This window comes from Macrobrachium nipponense, chromosome 17 (genome assembly GCF_015104395.2).
Source record: "Macrobrachium nipponense isolate FS-2020 chromosome 17, ASM1510439v2, whole genome shotgun sequence".
Taxonomy (NCBI): Eukaryota; Metazoa; Arthropoda; class Malacostraca; order Decapoda; family Palaemonidae; genus Macrobrachium; species Macrobrachium nipponense.
In genome coordinates this window covers 28,879,663-28,898,284 of record NC_087210.1, presented here as the reverse complement: position 1 = coordinate 28,898,284, position 18,622 = coordinate 28,879,663, and the positions used below count along the sequence as shown (strand labels likewise).

The 18,622-nt window shown below is 37.0% G+C and overlaps 1 protein-coding gene across 6 annotated transcripts in view; it reads left to right on the top strand.

Annotated features, from left to right (window-relative positions):
- LOC135196151 (uncharacterized) overlaps nt 1-18,622 on the top strand; it is a 240,051-nt gene that overhangs the window by 203,737 nt on the left and 17,692 nt on the right. For 4 of the 6 annotated variants that reach the window (XM_064222708.1, XM_064222705.1, XM_064222706.1 and 1 more), the window contains exons 4-5: nt 9,372-9,542; nt 13,927-14,046. In XM_064222708.1, coding sequence (XP_064078778.1) covers nt 9,372-9,542; nt 13,927-14,046 — 291 coding nt within the window. The remainder of the gene's footprint in view (nt 1-9,371; nt 9,543-13,926; nt 14,047-18,622) is intronic. The other 2 variants (XM_064222710.1, XM_064222709.1) reach the window with 1 other exon arrangement.

Below are 18,622 nucleotides of genomic sequence, written 5' to 3'. Positions count from 1 at the left end.
GACCTCTGCCCTTCCCAAGTAACACTGAAAAAATCCTGTCTCCGAAAAAAAAAATCAACTGTGAAGAAGGGGTCGCGTTATCTCATCTGAAAGCTAGAAACAATGAAAGTAAAATAATTTATCATTTCCTGATACAAAATGTTTGTTACACACTGACACAGTATGTACATGTTTGCAAAGAAAAAAAAAGTTACCATTTATATGAGGTAAAGCATGGCCACTGTGGGTAAAGCCTTAGGTCTTTTATACACGATACATGGCCAAGTATAGTTTCGAAACATGGTACTTGTTTAAGATTAAGCTGGCCTTATGCCAGCACGGGCTCTTGCTCATACAGCAGCCCGTAGAAGTATGGTACCGAAGCTGTGGTTGGATTGGAAACTGCTCGTGTAAACAGAAACTGAACCGCCTATAAGCTTATGACCGTGACCTTGGTAGGACCACCTACACTTCTTGGGCATCTACGAGTGAGCTAAAAAAATTGTGCGTGCTTCGATACCATACCTCGACACTGATCGCGTGCTAGGACCATACTTGCCCACATATCGTGTATAAGAGCACTTAGCTGCAAAACATCGGAGGGAATGGCTCCGGGCGCTGTGGCATAATGAACATGTCAATCTGGATTTTTAGGTTGCATTCAGTTCATTTCTGTCCTCTGTACGATCTTATATAGTTTTAACTCATTTCATCATTTACATATATTCCAGTTTCTCATCGTCGCAGGCCTTGTGTAATTCCTTTTTATTTGAGGTTTATCGAAAGCTTGTTTCGGGAATGATTCCGTCGTCCTCTGGGATTTTGTCCGCATCCTTTTTAGAATGATCGTGTGGTGTCTGCTCAGAAAGTTGATTGCTATGTCCCTAGTGTTTTTGTGTGTTCTGTAGAATTTTCTCGAAGCCTTCCCTCGCTCCTTAATTTACAAACTCGTAGGCCAGGGAGACGGAAATAAAGGCATCAAAGGATCATGCTCATTACTTTTGTTTTGTAAGATACACTTAATAAGACCCCAGTCAGTTTTTAGTTAATAACGGTGTAATAAAAAGGCTAAAACCACAATGGATTTTTATGTGAATGCAATATTATTAAATTCTAATTTCTAAACAGCATCGTACAGAAGTTATAATACTTCGCAGGCAGTATTTCCGCAAAACATAGGTGATGTTTTTGAAAACCAGAGCGAATGTTGCATTATTTTTAACACCTAACCGGGTTCCAATTTCATAAACATTTCTGTGACCAATTCCTCCTTCACTACTGACTTTTAAAGTTCATTTACTTTAAATCACTGCAAATTTTCCACATTATACGTTCATATACTTTGTACGAACAGTGCTCTTGTTCTGATCAGAAATCCTCCTTTAATACGTTTGAGTAAAAAAGTTTTTTTTTTCTCATAAATAAGAAAATATTGGTATCGTAAATGAAAGGGTCAAGTTTGTCATTTTTAACATTTTATTATTATAATAAACACTTTCATATATGTTAAGCTATCACTTGCGTAGCTTATTTTAACTGAACTTAATGATGATATTACATAAAAGGCGATAAAAACAATTCATTTGTATTTCCTTATTATCAGGTCTTTCATTTTTGTTATGACAGCAGTAACAATATTTTGACGTTGTTAACAGGACAGTTTTCAGTCACTTAGTAAATTGTTTTGGCATTTTTGAAATCCCATAGAATATATAACATGCGATTTTATAGCTTGACATTTTTTGCATTAATGATTCATAATAAAGAATATAATCTATAGTAATAATTTTTGTTCATTTCATTTCTAGAGTTTTCCAAGTTTTAATAACCGCAGATGATTTTCTTTCTTCACAGTCATTAAATGTACATACAGAATATGGTAGTGAAAACTGTAATTGAATATATGAATCGTTGTTCCAAATACAGTTACAGAAATGCAGAAACTACAGTAATAATCACAAACTGTGCACAAAAGCAAACTCTGTATCTCCAGACACTGCGCATTCTTTGCTCTTCTGACGCTGAGATCAATCTAACCTCCGCTGGAAAACTCAGTCAAATGGTATATAATCGCGTAAAGAAAAGTACAAATGAACACACACTCACTGGGCACGTCCTTGTCTTCGTTATTGTTTCATCAGTCGCTCGATAATTAGCTGTCCCGACATACTTTCTTGCGAAACTTCAGTCATAGCTTGAGTAATTTCCAGTTTATCCTCCAGAATCTTGACCGTGTGCGCCATTAGTCCATTGAATATAAGCTTGTCGTCTGCAACTTCCTCGGGGTGCGGCTTGGCCTCCTCGTCAGCAGCTCCTGTAGCGGGTTCGCGCTCTTCCTCTATCTCGGGTTGTTTAGGGGCCTGTTCCTTCAGCGTCTGCGCCACCGATGGCGAAAGTCTGTCGTATTCGGCCACGACGTGGCCATCAAGCAGCGGATACGACTTGCCGTTCATGTCGCGAATAGTGGGCATTGGGTTGTTGAAAGGAACAGTCATCAGGAACACTATGAAGACGGTCAGTCTCCTGAACATGCCTGCCATGTTGACTGGGTCAGAGATTCTTTCACACTGGTGACAGAAAGAAGAGTTCAAAGTTGGTCTTCAAGTAAAGTCGCACTTAAGGCCCTGGGGGTCTTGCTGGTAACGACCTGACTTTATGACTGTCTCCGGGACCGTGAGGTTTCGGTTGAAACAGCTGTTTGCGGCTACGGTCTAAGCCGCATGCTGTATTGGTTTGATCTTTTGGTGTTAAGAATCCGACAAGATTTAAATTTAATTTACAGGGCGAAACAGAAATATGATAAATTTAGCTTAAGTTACACGATTATTATTATTATTATTATTATTATTATTATTATTATTATGTCTTCTTATTCCTATCGTATTGCTGATGCTGCACAGAATTGCATTCGGGGATATTTTAATGTGTTGTGTCTTTATGCTGGTCTTTAAATTTCATTTGGACGAAATGTGAGGTATCCTGTCTTGAAGGAGTCTTGCTTAACTGCTTCGGCCACCTTTTCACAACAGTAAACGGTCATATAATAAATCGGCAATGCATTTCATATATGACTAATTTGCACGATTCTAAACGCCTAGTAAACGCTACCTAAAATGACCTAGTTAGATTAAGAAGGAAATCTGGCTTTAAATTCCAAGATGATTTAATTCCCGCAGTTGCATTGTTTCGTTAACACTCCTTGACCTGAGAAGGCATTCATTACTTTCCAGAAGGAAGCGATAATTTTACGAAGTGATGTTTATAGGCCCCTCGGGCAATTTTAACGGGGTGCGAAGCTGGAGAGAGGAGTGGCGGATTAACGAGGGGTGGGGGGGGTGGGGGGGGTGGTTGGTGAACGAAAACTAGGAGACTGTGTGTGAATATCCGGGATTAGAACAGTGGAATAACAGCGATGCCTAAGTTTCCGTGGGTTTGCCGTTTCGTGATCCATGAAAAAATGTCTATTCAAATTTTGTCGACTTTATTTGATGTGTTGGCAAGGAAGAAAGCATGAAAATCAACAACAGGTTTTTGATTTAGACTTTTCGTATTAAATCCATATAACTGGGTTAATCCCGCATTATGCAACAGACCCGTCTATTGAGGGGGAAATTGCATGAATCAAAGAAAACAATACACTGCGCTGGTTGAATTGAATAGAGCATATTTTTCATTGTTTATGAGGATGGCAGTTCTCTTCCCACTGGCTGTATTTAATCTGTCTACGTTTCTTACACATTGCAAGTTAGTGAATGATGGAGAAGGATCGATTTATTAATGGGTATGGTATGCAAATAGCGGTAAACATTCTCTCTCTCTCTCTCTCTCTCTCTCTCTCTCTCTCGTCTCTCATCTCTCTCTCTCTCTCTCTCTCTCTCTCTCTCTCTCTCTCAGCTCGTGCATTATGCTTCATAATTCCATGAGCGGATATGTGACCGACTTATTGAACAGATAATAAATTGGCATTAAATAAAAGTGGTCACAGGCATCGAAAATGCAAAATTCCTAAAGTTAGTATATTGGTTATAATGCCAAAGATTCCTTTGAATTGTGACCGAACATTTCACACTTATATGTAAAGGTCTTTACTCCAATTCATAGGTTCAGTCCGCAAAAATAGTGAAAGTCATACCAGTTTTCGCTACTTAGCTAGAAGATTGATATATATAGTCTGAGTCTGGCTACGAAATACTGGAACTCGAAGGTGATTAGCACTGCTGCCACATTTTCTAATCTCGTTCCAGGAAATAGGTGATCATTTCGTCAATTTGGCATTTTTTTTTTTTTTTTTTTTTTTTTTTTTTTTTTTTATATAGCGGTGCTGCCATTTCCTCGTGTATGGATGATTAAACGAAAACGTGACAACGGGCCACAGTAAAAAAGGGAATTGTGGGTCCTGGTCTGCTCCTCCCTCCCTCCCTCTCTCGCTCCACTCGTCAGGACAAAGTAAAACACAAAGATCAAAACTATACTTCGACCGAAATGTGCGTTTTTCATATTGCTCAATACAAAATAAAATTAAAGGATATTGTTTGTGTGTGCGTGTGTGTGTTTGTAAGTGAATACCACAGGAAAATGATAGGAGGTCAGTACCGATGCCTGAATCAAGACCATTTGACTGACATCTGTGGTATTCGCATATATAATGAAGTCACGTGCATCTACTGTTATTTTTAATATATATATATATATATATATATATATATATATATATATATATATATATATATATATATATATATATGTGTGTGTGTGTGTGTGTGTGTATGATATATATATATATATATATATATATATATATATATATATATATATATATATATACACTTATATGTGTGTTTATATCTATACTTATCTTTTATGTATACTTGCACATAAATTGATATAGATGGATAAATAACGTGCATTCATTAATTAGAATCGAAGTCACTTGTACGTAAAAGGAAGCAGCTGAACAGCGTTATCGAAAGTGTCCCTTCTCAGGATTAACCTTAACCTCGAGGGTAATCCTGAAATTGTACCTTTTTGGATTAGGATTAAATACTTCCTCGGGCAAAATAGGAGAATGTCAGCGTCGATAATTACAGGGAAGCCTCAACCTTTCGTAGAGACTATAATTGTGAAAACTTTGTGCGTGTGTTAAGTGAGAGAAAACATCTCAAAGTCCAGAGGTACCAACTTTCCGTTTGTGATACGATTATGACCCTTCTCACTCCTTAGTCGGCAGCAAAGTCAGTACTGTCCCGCCTCCATGGCGTAATACTGCACTTCTATGGGAGAGGTGATGTGCTCATTTCCCGTATTATCAAGTTGCTACCAACCAGACCTTCTCATCAATGCCACCAAGCCTCTCGGTTGTTGTTGTTGTTGTTAGAAATAAGTGACCATGTGCCAGCACGGACCTATGATTGTATCAAGTTCCTTTAAAATTTGAAGGATTGTACGAAGGGCACAGGATCCATCTGTCGGGCATTCCACTGAGGTTTGGGAGTTGCGTATTTCTGGTGATAGAAGTTCACTCTCGACGTGGTTCGGAAGTCACGTAAAGCCGTTGGTTCCGTTGCTGAATAACCACTGGTTCCATGCAACGTAAAAGCACCATACAAACAAACAAACAAACAGGATCCATCTATGGGTGTTCGTAAGTTTAGAATGACTCTTCTGGCTGAGTCTTCATTCCCTTCATTTTCACGCATAAAACAATGTTCTTGTGCCACTAAGAAAGAATTTTGTCTATATACTTTTTATTTCATAGGTGAAGAGAATGAAAGGTGGTCTCTTTCAGTGCAGTTCATAAACAAGTAAAATTGAGGTATAATATGAAGAAAGGAGAAAGGTCACAAATATTAAGTTCCTTTAAAATTATTTTTAAGGAAAGACGTTTGAAAAGTGATGGCTAATGAAAGAAGTTTTAAGTGGTTATCGATAACTTACAAAATAAAAAAAATTGTCTTGATATGCTAATGATGATAATATTTTGACATACACAATGTTGTCATAAAAGTTCATTGAAGGAATGGAACAGAGATTGATTTCCCAGCCATTACGAACTCCTAGTGAAAGGAAATGAATCTTAAATACGACATCGTTTCTCTATTAATTCATTAAAACAGGAATGTATGCACAATATTATTCACAGCATATTTTTCGTCTTCCACTACTACTGTCAAGCTTTAAAACCAACCAGAGTAACAAAGTTGCAAATAATCTTTCCTTTCTTGGACATTTCTCGTTTGTCGGGATAGGATTGAAACGGCAGCCAGCTTTCCTATTGGGGATTCCAATCTCTCTCTCCCGCGCAAAGATTATCACGAAGCGTGTGGTGCATGTTCTCAAAGCTCTCTCTCTCTCTCTCTCTCTCTCTCTCTCTCTCTCTCTCTCTCTCTCTCTCTCTCTCTCTCTCTCTCTCTCTCTCGGGCAATAGCTGTGAGCGAAACTAAGATGTTTCTGTTGATTATAGCCGGGTGTAACGATATACTTGGGGATTTGGTATTGTCAGACTTTGCATATACCGGCATAAGAAGATGTAGATGCTCATAGGTAACGATCGGGCACTGGTTCATGCTAAACACAATCCTGGCTGCAGAACTGGTTATGTATCGACAACTTTTTCCCTAGAACCAACTCCAGCTCCTGCGTTTCTTGCAACAACGACGCTTTCCTGGAATATAAATTCCTCTGACGGAGGATAGGATAATCTCAAAATTCCTCTATATAAGAATAGTAACTGACCGGGGCCTAATTTAGTGTATGATTTTCACTAGACATTAACACACCTGTGGAGAGACATATAGATATGAACTTTCGTCCTTTTTTCAACCTATCTCCCTCTTTATCAAGTAACTGGAGACATGAAAATTAAAAAATGATTCGGCGAAAATATTAAATGTAAGTAAAATTCACTTTCCCTTTCAGCTTTATATCAAATTATAGAACTAATGAGAAATAAAATGTATTAAAGAACAAGAAATTAAAACTAACATATAGACTCACTAATACTATCCTTATCTGTCGTGAAAGTCTATTGTTATTACTTTGGATTATTGCATACCATCAGTTATGGGGTAGTGTGAGGAAGTGGGCAATGCCAGCTTTGTAGAAAATCTACGGAATCATATTGCACCTCACTTTTTGTTTATATTGCTGTTTTATTAACTTGATTAGCTGCACCTTGTTGGGGGTATACTAAATTGCTAAAGAACTTCGAAGAGTGAATAATAAAAAAGTAATCGAATGAGCAGCAGGAGCCGGATTATCCAGTGGAAAAGGTAAGACCAACGACAAATCTCCAAAAGAGTCAAGCCTGTTATAGAACTATACTCGGTTTTTTTCATCTGTCCACCCGGCTTTGGTGCTCTCGCGTGGTAAAACACTGCGTCCCGGGATTTAAATAGTTAAGCTATGTTTAAGTTTTAGGTATATGAAATGATATCTGGGTGTACATTTGCATACAGTAAATTATTAAAACACTTTTCAGTTGCAAATGTACATCCAGATATCCTTTTATTTACCTAAAACTTACACATAGCGTAACTATCTAAAGCCCGAGACGCAGTGTTACCATACAAAAACACCACAGGCGGATGGACAGATGAAAAAAACAGAGTATAGTTAGGACCAGGCGAGGACCGTGCAGGTAAATACTGACCGTGGACGAGAGCAATGACTTAAAATCCATAAAACACGAAGCCACCGGACTGGCAATCATATCCCAAGGATAGTGAAGATGATATTAAAACTTATTGTACACTTAGACCGGTACTTTTTAAACAATCCATATGTAAATATGCGCAAGGAGAAGAAAGAATCATGCAGTGTTCTTAATGGGCCATTTTCTCTGGATAACATCAACTGGAACTTGAAAGGAAGGCGACATTTTATCAATATATTACGAATGTTAAGCATTTTTGGCTCCCGACGTAAGAGATCCAAATCACGTAAAAAAAAATGCGGTCCTTACCTGGTGATAATTCCAACTATGTCTATTTTTGTATTTCAGTCCTATACTTAATGAGGATTTTAACATATAGATACATACATAAATGAATAGGTTTTTCCAGATGACCAAACCATCCAAAAACACTGATTCATCTAGTAACCGATGCTCTCCTTTTTCTCTTGTCTACCAATCTCGACATTTTCCTTTCACTTCGCATGCCACTTGTACTGTGCAAATGATTCATCTGACAAGTTTCAACCGTTTTCCTTTCTCTTTTGCATTCATCATCATCACAATAGGCCTTGATCATTCCCACCTTGGCTTCCATAAACACTTCAAGTCTCTCTCAGAGTCCTTTGCACACACCATTCTGTCTTTTCTGCTTCACTTATTTCGAGACACTCTTCATCTGCCATCCTACCATCGTCTGTTAAATTGACTTCCAAACTACCCATGCCAGTCAAGCTTTCCATTAGTCTACCGTCAGTACTAACATTCATCGCTCCACCCTCTTGGTTTCCAATGATTCAAATTGCCCTTTTTTCACATTTTGCTTCATTTTCACCTGTAGTAAATCCGCTGAAACTGTTGCCCGAGTTTCTACATGTCTTTTAGCTATTCAGCAAACATCATCCATTCCATGTTCCATCCACAACTCATTTCCTTTGAAGAGACAGAAACGTTTCAGCCTGTGGGAGGGGCCGGTCTGTAACTTTATTTACTTGAGAGTGGGAGAAAATAATTCGGTGATGGCAGAGTCGTGCGGGAGAGAATACCCGAAGGATGGCAGAGAATAGAGAAACGGAACAAGAATTTTCTTTAGCCGATGATGAAGGTCGCCTCTCGAATTTGATTTCCTTATTTTATTTGATTCACGGGTTATTTCCTTCGTCTATTTTTTATTTCAGACTAAGGACACCAGTACACTTAAACGTAATGCTTGTCGTATAAATTCTGCGAAACTTTGATGATTTTGGAAGTTAGTGTGCCAATTATATTTAAATATATTATATATATATATATAAGATATCTATATATATATATAATCATATAATATATATATTATTATATACTAAATATAATATATATTATAATAACATCTGGAAATGAGTAACATATGGAGTGTGTGTGCTAATTTAACAGTGTTGTTACTCTCCCAAAATAGTATGTTCGATTATATTTTTACGTCCATTGTATGTGCCACGCCTGCCAGCTTATGTGCAGACGGAATTTAAAAAAAGATTTGCCTTTTTGTAATTTATTATTTTGTCTCATTTTAATCAGGTTATCCCCCATTCTCTCTCTCTCTCTCTCTCTCTCTCTCTCTCTCTCTCGCTCTCTATCTATCTCTCTCTAGCTCTCTCTCTGTACAGTGCGGTAGAGTTATTGCCTACAGCAGCGCTCTAACATTTTTTTTTGAGAATGAATTTGCTTTTCTCTCTCTTTGCAACAGCGTTCAGCACGGCCAGCATCCTGGCACTGCGGTCAGGCCCCACCCTAGCCGAGGAGTTGCATGAGGCAGAGTCTGGGGTCGCTTCGAGGAGTAGCACCCCAGATGCCCTCACCCTCATCAACAATCACTCCAGGCCCATCCTCGTCCTTAAGTGCCACTCATATATCAGGGGTGAGTCTTGATGTTCTCACTTTTTGGTCATTTGAACACAAATGGAAGCACGTTCAGGAGGTTCCTTTTTAAGCATAATGCTTATTGTGATCAACGGTCAAATTCATCGAATGTCACCCATTTTACTATTTTACCAGGATATTTTGAAATTGAATGGAATGTTTTAAAGTCACGATTGTCATACGTTATATATAATTTGGGGTTCTAATAGATGAAATATGGAATGGAAATGAATCCATCCTTCAAGTTGTAAATGTAATACGTAGAACCGCCAAGTGGGCAGTGAAATAGTTACAAAACACATCTGCATAATTTAGATATATGCTTACTTGCTTCCGCTTATGCAAACACTTATATATCCACTTAACCCTTAAACGCCGACTGGACGTATTTTATGTCGACATTTTTTGTCTCTCGGGTGCCGACTGGACGTATTTTACGTCGACATACAAAAGTTTTTTAAAAATTCGCGGAAAAATACTTTTAGGCCTACCAGCCGAAAACTCTTGAATCACGCGCCTTGGGGGATGCTGGGAGTTCACGGATCAAGGTGTTGTTTTGTTTACAATCGTTACGCAGGCGCGCAAGCGCGAATTTCTTTCTTGCCGCACTAAAAGTATCTGTGACACATCTCTGAAATTATTTCGTCACTTTGACATAATTTTTGTACCATTTTAAATTAGCCGTTACATAGAGTATTATATATGAAAATGTGCGCATTTTTATGTAGAATACAACAAAAAAATACTCATGATTGTAGCTTTTATGAGTTTTAAGATATTTTCATATAAATAACGATAAGTGCCAAAATTTCAACCTTTGGTCAACTTTAACTCTACCGAAATGGTCGAAAAACGCAATTGTAAGCTAAAACTCTTATATTTTAGTAATATTCAATAATTTAACTTAATTTTGCAATTAATTAGAAGTGTCTAGCACAATATTTCGATTCATGGTGAATTTATGAAAAAACTTTTTCCTTACGTCCGCGCGGTAACTCTTCCGAAAATAATCATACATGCGATTGTGGTAATGTTTGCACGATTTTTAAATTAGCCGTTACATAAAGTTTTATATATGAAAATGTGCGCAATTTCATGCACAATACAACTAAAAATAACCCATGGTTGTAGCTTTTATCAATTTTGAAATATTTTCATATAAAAAATGATAAGTGACAAATTTTCAAAACCTTCGGTCAATTTTGACTCTACCGAAATGGTCGAAAAAACGCAATTGTAAGCTAAAACGCCGCCTATATTCTAGTAATATTCAAGCATTTACCTTCATTTTGCAACAAATTGGAAGTCTCTAGCACAATATTTCGATTTATGGTGAATTTATGAAAAAAATAACATTTTCTTTACGTCCGCGCGGTAACTCTTCCGAAAAAATCATACGTGCGATTGTGGTAATGTTTGCACCATTTTAAATTAGCCGTTACATAACGTTTTATATATGAAAATGTGTGCAATTTCATGTATAATACAACAATAAATAGTTGAAGGTTGTAGCTATTCTCATTTTCGAAATATTTGCATATAAATCACGATAAATAGAAAAAAAACCACGTTCGGTCAAATTTGACTCTACCGAAATGGTCGAAAAACGCAATTGTAAGATAAAACTCTTACAGTCTAGTAATATTCAGTCATTTATCTTCATCGTGAAACAAATTCGAAGTCTCTAGCACAATATTTAAATTTATGGTGAATTTTTAAAAAAAACTTTCCTTCCCTCCGCGCGCGGATTCTCCGCCACAAATCTCCGAAATGCGTTAAGTCCCATTCTCGGAATATTTGCTCCGTTTCATATTAGGCATTTCATAGAGTTTTATATATGAAAATGTGCGCAATTTCATGTAGAATAAAACGAAAAATATTTGAAAGTTGTAGCTTTTCTTATTTCCGAAATAATTGCATATAAAAAAATATATATATAAAAAATTCGACATTCGGTCAACTTTAGCTCGTCAGATATGGTCGAAAACTGCATTTGTAAGCTAATATTCTTACAGTATAGTAATATTCAATCATTTGTCTTCATTCTGAAACATATTGGAAGTCTCTAGGACAATATTTAGATTTATGGTGAATTTTTGAAAAAAATATGTGTTTATGTAAGCGCATTACGAATTCATGCATTATTTTGTGATAATATTTTCTCTGTGTTGCTTTTATCGTTTTACAATGTGTTATATATCAAAATGATCGCAATTTAGTGCACATTACAACGAAAAAAAAAAGTAACTTGTTACCTTCAACCCTTTTGCGCACAGCGCGATTTGAATACAATTATATATGAAATTTCGTTTTTGCGCTATCATATATCGCATTATTTATATATGATAATGATAATTTTTTTCATTTCTGATGGTTGCATACTAAACTTCAAGCAATGACAAAAAAAGGAGCCAAAAATGAACTCTTATCTTGAAAACTAAGCGCGCTGTGATTTTTTGAAAAAAATATTTTTCCGCTTACGCGCTCACTCTCAAACCCCTCCGGCATACGGGAGTCATTTTTTTATTTACCGCTCCGGCGTTTAAGGGTTAATCAGATTGTGTTACTGATCTGGAGATAGGTGCAGGAATTATCAGAATGTTGATCTGAGTGGATTATTATTCTGATTAATGCGTCTTTAGCGTTCTGTTTAGTTTATCATTGTTTATGGAAGTATGGAATAAATGAATCCTGTATTATATTATAACATGCAAACTCCACGTTCGTTTATAAGTAACAGAAATACTTGCATGCATCGGTAAAATAAAATTTACGAAGGCTTAGGTTTTGCAGAATACAGATAATGTTCTTAGTGTGTTCGCCACTGCTAACAATTGAGGAGTTTCAAGTTTATTTCCTCTGAAACGTCAGTCTTCTGGAATAATTTAGCAGTATTCTAAATATTATGTAGTACTTATGAAAAAAAAACTTTCTGCAAAGGATACTGAAGAACCAAGCACTAGCAGAGCGTGGGAGCTAAAACCATTATTCAAAGCTAACTCGTGTCTGAGCTTTGGACCGCCAGTCTATATATAAATGTGGCTGGTGCTATTTACTGAAGGAACTGTCTTCTCTGAATTTTATAATGTTAGGGTCAGATTAAAGGAAGTTGTATCATTTGAAATAGCAGATTTCAGTTACGTGAAACAGATACACATTAGAAAAGAAAAAAAGACATCGTTTTTATTTATTTAATTGCTGCTTCGCATATTACCTCTTTGTATGAGTTTCATTCACACATCTTACTACAAAAAACAGTAGTTTAGTCTCTGTCTGTCTGTTGTCTGTAAGCACTTTTCGCCGGTGCGGAATCCCATGCAAGAGCTTAACAGCTGACTGAACAATTTATTAGCATTAGGTTGTGACTGAGAGTGGGTCTTTCCCTACTCACTGACTTCCTAACCAACAAGACCAAGCCATTTTCACATCGTTGCTGAATTTGGTAAGATACGGGTGAAAATTACATCCGGGAAAAATGCTGCTCGGTTGGTAGTTCACATTAAACATTGAATTGTGAATTCTTTCGTTCTGACAAGTAGGGCAGGTACAACAACATAGGAAATAACAAGAAAAGGGAAATAAAAAGTTCGAGTGTTAGCTCGGCAAAAAAAAAATATATATATACCGCTGTTAGATAACTTTAGAGTGCAGTCACATCGTCTGGGGCCGTGGCAGAGAAGAATGTGAATGATGTGGCTGTTACGGCCTGTATGTGGTTGGATGAAAATGAAAAATACATTAATGGATATACATCTAGGAAGAGAGACTGCGTGGAAGATACAGATGAATGGTTCAGTATACATGGGAGTTTTCAATGTTTTGGTCTCTGGACTTTTGCTTTGGTATTGTATGTTAGTGGATGTGATGTAGAAAAACAGAAATATATGATGGTAAATGTGATTGAGCAGAGAAAACTTGATATTGTGGCACTCTCAAGTACCAATTAAGTGAAAGGACTGGATGTTCAGGACTAGAGAGGATAAAGTGATGTGCCAGAGTTGGTTGAAACAAGTATGACGAAGGAAGATATAGCTTTGAGTGCGACAGAAGTGTAGGAGCCTGGTGTACTTACTTATCCGTTAAAAGTGCACTTTCCCCAACTGCAACGGCCACTTCTCCCTGTGTGGTATTCTCAGTTCTTTCAGATAAAATTCTTTCCAATTAATTACATTCACATCCACATTCTGTATTGACTGACTATGCCTTAAAAAAGATCATAAGAAGCTTTAGAGTACACGAAAAACTGCTCATGTAGACATAAAATAAATATGAAAGAATAAATGGAAGTGTGCGGTGTAGAAAGTGACTTTTGTTAGAGCAAGTTGGACTTAAATTGATGTCTTACTTTTTTCCGTTGTTTTTATTTATCGCCTTTTTTTCAGATGACAGCAGTAGTCCGGACTCAGAACTCCGGTTACCCATCAATGACATTGACTCGGGCAATTCAACCCAACACTCACCAGATGGCGCGAAATCCATGTCACCGCAGGCCACCGTCAATGGTAAGGACCAACACAAAAACTAAAACGTCAAGCAGTGTTGAGTTCAAGTCATTGTTTCCGTGTAATGACAGTATGTGAAATCAGAAGGTGAATTTTAAAAATACGGTGGGGTTTCTCTGAGTTTTGTTTTGACAACTCTGTTTATCATACATATGGAACCACCACTTTCAGCTACTTTGTATTAGTTTTAACATGAATGAGAAGGTAAAATGCACACAGACACACACGTGTGTATGTGTGTGTGTGTGTGTGAAAATACCAGATGGCATCATGCAAAACCTATTTTAATTCTAATGGGCTGTCCTCTCACCTAGAAGGTTACTTTTGCCCCTCTAATATTCGTGTGATCAATGATCCCTTTGCATAACCTACTCCATTAGGTTTTTCTTTCCACCTACAAGGTAATTTTACTACAAGCCCCCAAGTGCTATTATTCCAATAACTATTCCACTGAATTTGATAAACATACATACATTATAGATATATATATAATATATATATATATATATATAATATATATATATATATATATATATATATATATATATAGATATATATATATATATATCTATATATATATATATATAGATATATAGTGTTTGTGTCAAATTCAGTGGAAAAGTTATTGGAATAGTAGTACTTGGGGACATGTAGGAAGAATACCTTGTAGGTGGAAAGAAGAACCTAGATAGAGTAGGTTATGCAATGGGATCATTGATCACACAAATAAAATTAAAGAGTGGCAAAAGTAACCTTCTGGGTGAGAGGCAGCCCATTAGAACTAAAACAGTTTTTGTCTGGTGCCATCTGATATTTTCACCAATACTAAGGGATAACATACCTGGCAAAGCAAGATATACTACTGTTGTCCAGCTGTCAAATATATTTATAAGTTCAAAGCATCAATCATATATCATCTATTTCATCTCCCTTTTGTTGGCTGAAGTAGTAAGTGTTCCATAGTGCTTAAAAGATCAGTTTGAATCTTCCAACTTTAAAGTGTATTTTGAAATGAAACCTTTATGATGTATTAGCAATGTGCTGTGTACCGTGAAGCCTTTGGCTTATTAGTCTGTCATGCTTCTCCAAAAGCTCACAGTGATTTTATGTGAAAAACCCTCTGTGTAAAGGTTTGCTTTCGGCAACGATTCTTTTTGTCAGTATCATAGTCTTCTTGCACAAGGTCCTTCAAACTTAACCAGCAATAGTACTCCAATTGCATTATTACATATGGCCCTTCTCCTGAACAAGTGCCCATACTTAGATTATGATTTATCAATATCCTTTTGTAGCACTCATGTTTAGATCACAGTTTCACTGTTTCTTATGTGGACACTCAGCCCAGATTGTAGCTTAGCGGTCTCCCCATTGACAGAGCCAAATTTTGCATGTGTGATCATTCTCTTGAATGATCCCCCCATGCTTAGGTTGCAGTTTCACTGCATCCTCATTAAGAGGCAGTAATCATGCATGTGGTCCTTCCCTTAATGAACACCCATGCTGAGATAGTTTTTCTGTCCCATAGTTAACACCCTTCTTAACTGCGCCAAAATTGATGTACATTCGTCCCTTGACAAGATGAAAACAAATTGCATGGTGTTGCCCCAAAGGTTAACAGGAGTGAAATTGTTGTACTTGTAGTTCTTCTCCCAAATAAATACTCATGCTTATATTGCAGTTTTGCTGTCTCCCAAATGAGCACACATGCTTAGATTGCAATTTTCTATCGCCTCTATAACTGTGCTAAAGTTATATTTGTGTTGCTACTTTCTTAGGAATACCCATGCTTAGCTTACAGTTTTGCTCTCTCTCCAGTGAGGATCCTGCTTGGATTGCAGCTTCAGTGTTTATCCATTCACTGACCCAAATTTGTTTTAAATTTGGTCTATGAATGAGAGCACCCATGATTAGATTGTAATTTCTTTGTCACCCCATTAACTGGGGAGACAATTGTAAGTGTGGTCCTTCTCTTGAATGAGCACCCAAGCTTAGATTGCAGTTTTGCTCTTTGTTTCACCGTTTCACAATTAACCTTAATGTAATTGCCATGTATGTGTTCCTTTGCTTGAACAGGCACCTTTAATTAGGTTGCAGTTTTGCCATCTCTCCATGAACTGGGCTGAAATGTCCTATGTATATTGATGGAACTTCTCCAGAAGAAGCACCAATGCTTAGGTTGCAGTTTTGCAGTCTCCCCATTAACTGGGATGATATCATGTGTGTGGTCATTTTTCCAAACAAGCACCCATGCTGAGGCTTCAGCTTTGCAGTCTCCCCATTAAAGTGTGTGAAATTGTCATAAGGGTGGTTCTTTTCCTGAATGAGCACTCATCTTTAGGTGTCAGGTCTTCAGTCTCCCCAGTAACGGGGCCAAAGTTTTCATATATTATCTTTCTTCAGAATGATAACCCACGCATAGAACTTCAGTTTTATTGACTCTCAATTAAGCTGATAGTGTCATATTTGAGGATCATCTCCCAAAGGAGCAGCTAAGAGCACACATGCATATATTTGTTTGGTTGTCTCCTCATTAATGGGGTAAAAATTATGATATAGGAGTATCGGAGTATCCATGCTTAGATTCCTGTTTTACTTCTCATCATTAACAGGTCTGATATTTACATACATGTGGGCCTTCACTTGAAGGCCCCCAGCTTAGATTGCAGTTTTGTTGGTTCCACTGTTAGCACCCATGCATAGATTCCCATAAACTGGGTTGCATGTATGGTCCTTTTTATTGAACATTGCTCTTGCTTAGGTTGTGGTTTCACAGTTATCACATTAACTTGATTGATGTTTGATCCTTCTCCTGAATGAGCACCCATGCTTAGGTTGATAATACTGTAGATGTTTGGACTTTCTGAACAAGTACCCAAGATTAGATTGCATCCAAAACAAGCGACTATGCCTAGATTACAGTTTACCTGTCTTCTCATTAACTGGGCTAACATTGTCGTTGGGGTGGTCTCTCCCGCAAATGAGCACTCATGCCTAGGTTGTACTTTTGCTTTTCCCCATTAACTCTATCAAAATTGTTGCGCATGTGGTCCACCTCACAAACAAGAACACATGCTTAGACTGCAGTTTAGCTGTCCCGCAGAAATAGCCAATATCATGTCCCAAACAATTACACTCAGGTATCAGATGCAGTTTCATTGCTTCTCCAGGAACTGGGCCAAAAATGTTCTGTGTAATCCTTAATCCCAGTTGGGCTGAAATGGATGTGGATGCATGTCTTCTACAGTACAACCCATGCTTGGATTACAGTATATCAGTCTCTGACATAACTGAGTTGAATTCTTTGCCCCCTGCCTTCATCATCAATCTTTGAGAAACCCTTGAATATGGATTGAACAAGGTTACTGGACTAAGGTGTTTCTTGTCTGACTTGGGTTGAGAGAGTTTTCCTTAATTACAGTAGGAACAATTACAGCTCGCAAATGCCTTTGAATGAAAATTCAAGTTATTTTTATTTCTTATTTTGAAGTGATCCTTCAACCTGATGTCTTTCAAGTTTATATTGGAGTTAACACAACAACAGTATGCTACAACTCAGTCCTTCTCACTTGTCTTATGCATTAGGGATTTATTATAAAAAAAGTACATAGTACAGTCTAGTGCGAACTTATTAAAATGCTGGCAACCGTGTCCCACAATGACCAGGCTTATACTTGTTTTATTGGTTATCGGAAGTGTTGTCATGTGTTGTTATAAACATTTTTGAGAATGCATGAAAAAAGAAAATAAATGAATTGTGTTTAATAAATAAGCCCTTATTTGATTGACTATAGTATTTTGATAAAAGTGCATCTATGTTAGATTTCTTCCTTTAAATTTTTTTCAATAGTGTAAAGGATGTTTTATCTTTAATGGAAATATAATTAGTAATGAAAAACAGTTCATTTATGCATAAACAAATTGATTCATCTGTGAGACTGAGGCTTTTCATGTAACATTACTGTCTACAGTGTTAATACGTTTATAAGAAATTAGGAGGAATTCTGAAACAGGGTTTTGTGAACTAAGAAATTGTTGTCGCTGATATTTCTTTTTGGGTTTTGCTTATTTTATTTTATTTGCAATAGTCTGTACTGTCGCAATTAAATTTGAACCATTTTTTCTTGACAATCCTTCGCAACACTCAGGATTTGTAAGCAGAACTGGGAAGCAGGCAGCAAATTTTGTGGTTCTCATTTATCTATATGTATGTTCAAGAAAAATTCTTGTCATTCAGTTTGACTGTACAGGCTGTGTTGTGAATATTAAAAGGACTCTGTTTGATACTTAAGAATTAAATTTGGACAAATTGACCATTGTAGAATCTTTGAGTAGCAATGCAAAGTGATGATGGACCATGCAAAAGTCTGCTGTGGCTCTTTCTCCCGGCTTACCACCGGAGGTAGGCTTGTGTATTAATTGCCTCTCTCAGCCAAGAGCCGGTTTGTTCTAAAGAATCCGTGAAGTGTTCACATCTAATCCCTTTGTATTTTTACCATCCAAGGTTTGGCATAGTAATTGATATTCAAAGTGAAGTTTGATGATGCAGAAGATTCATGTGAAATTATAACTTTTGAGG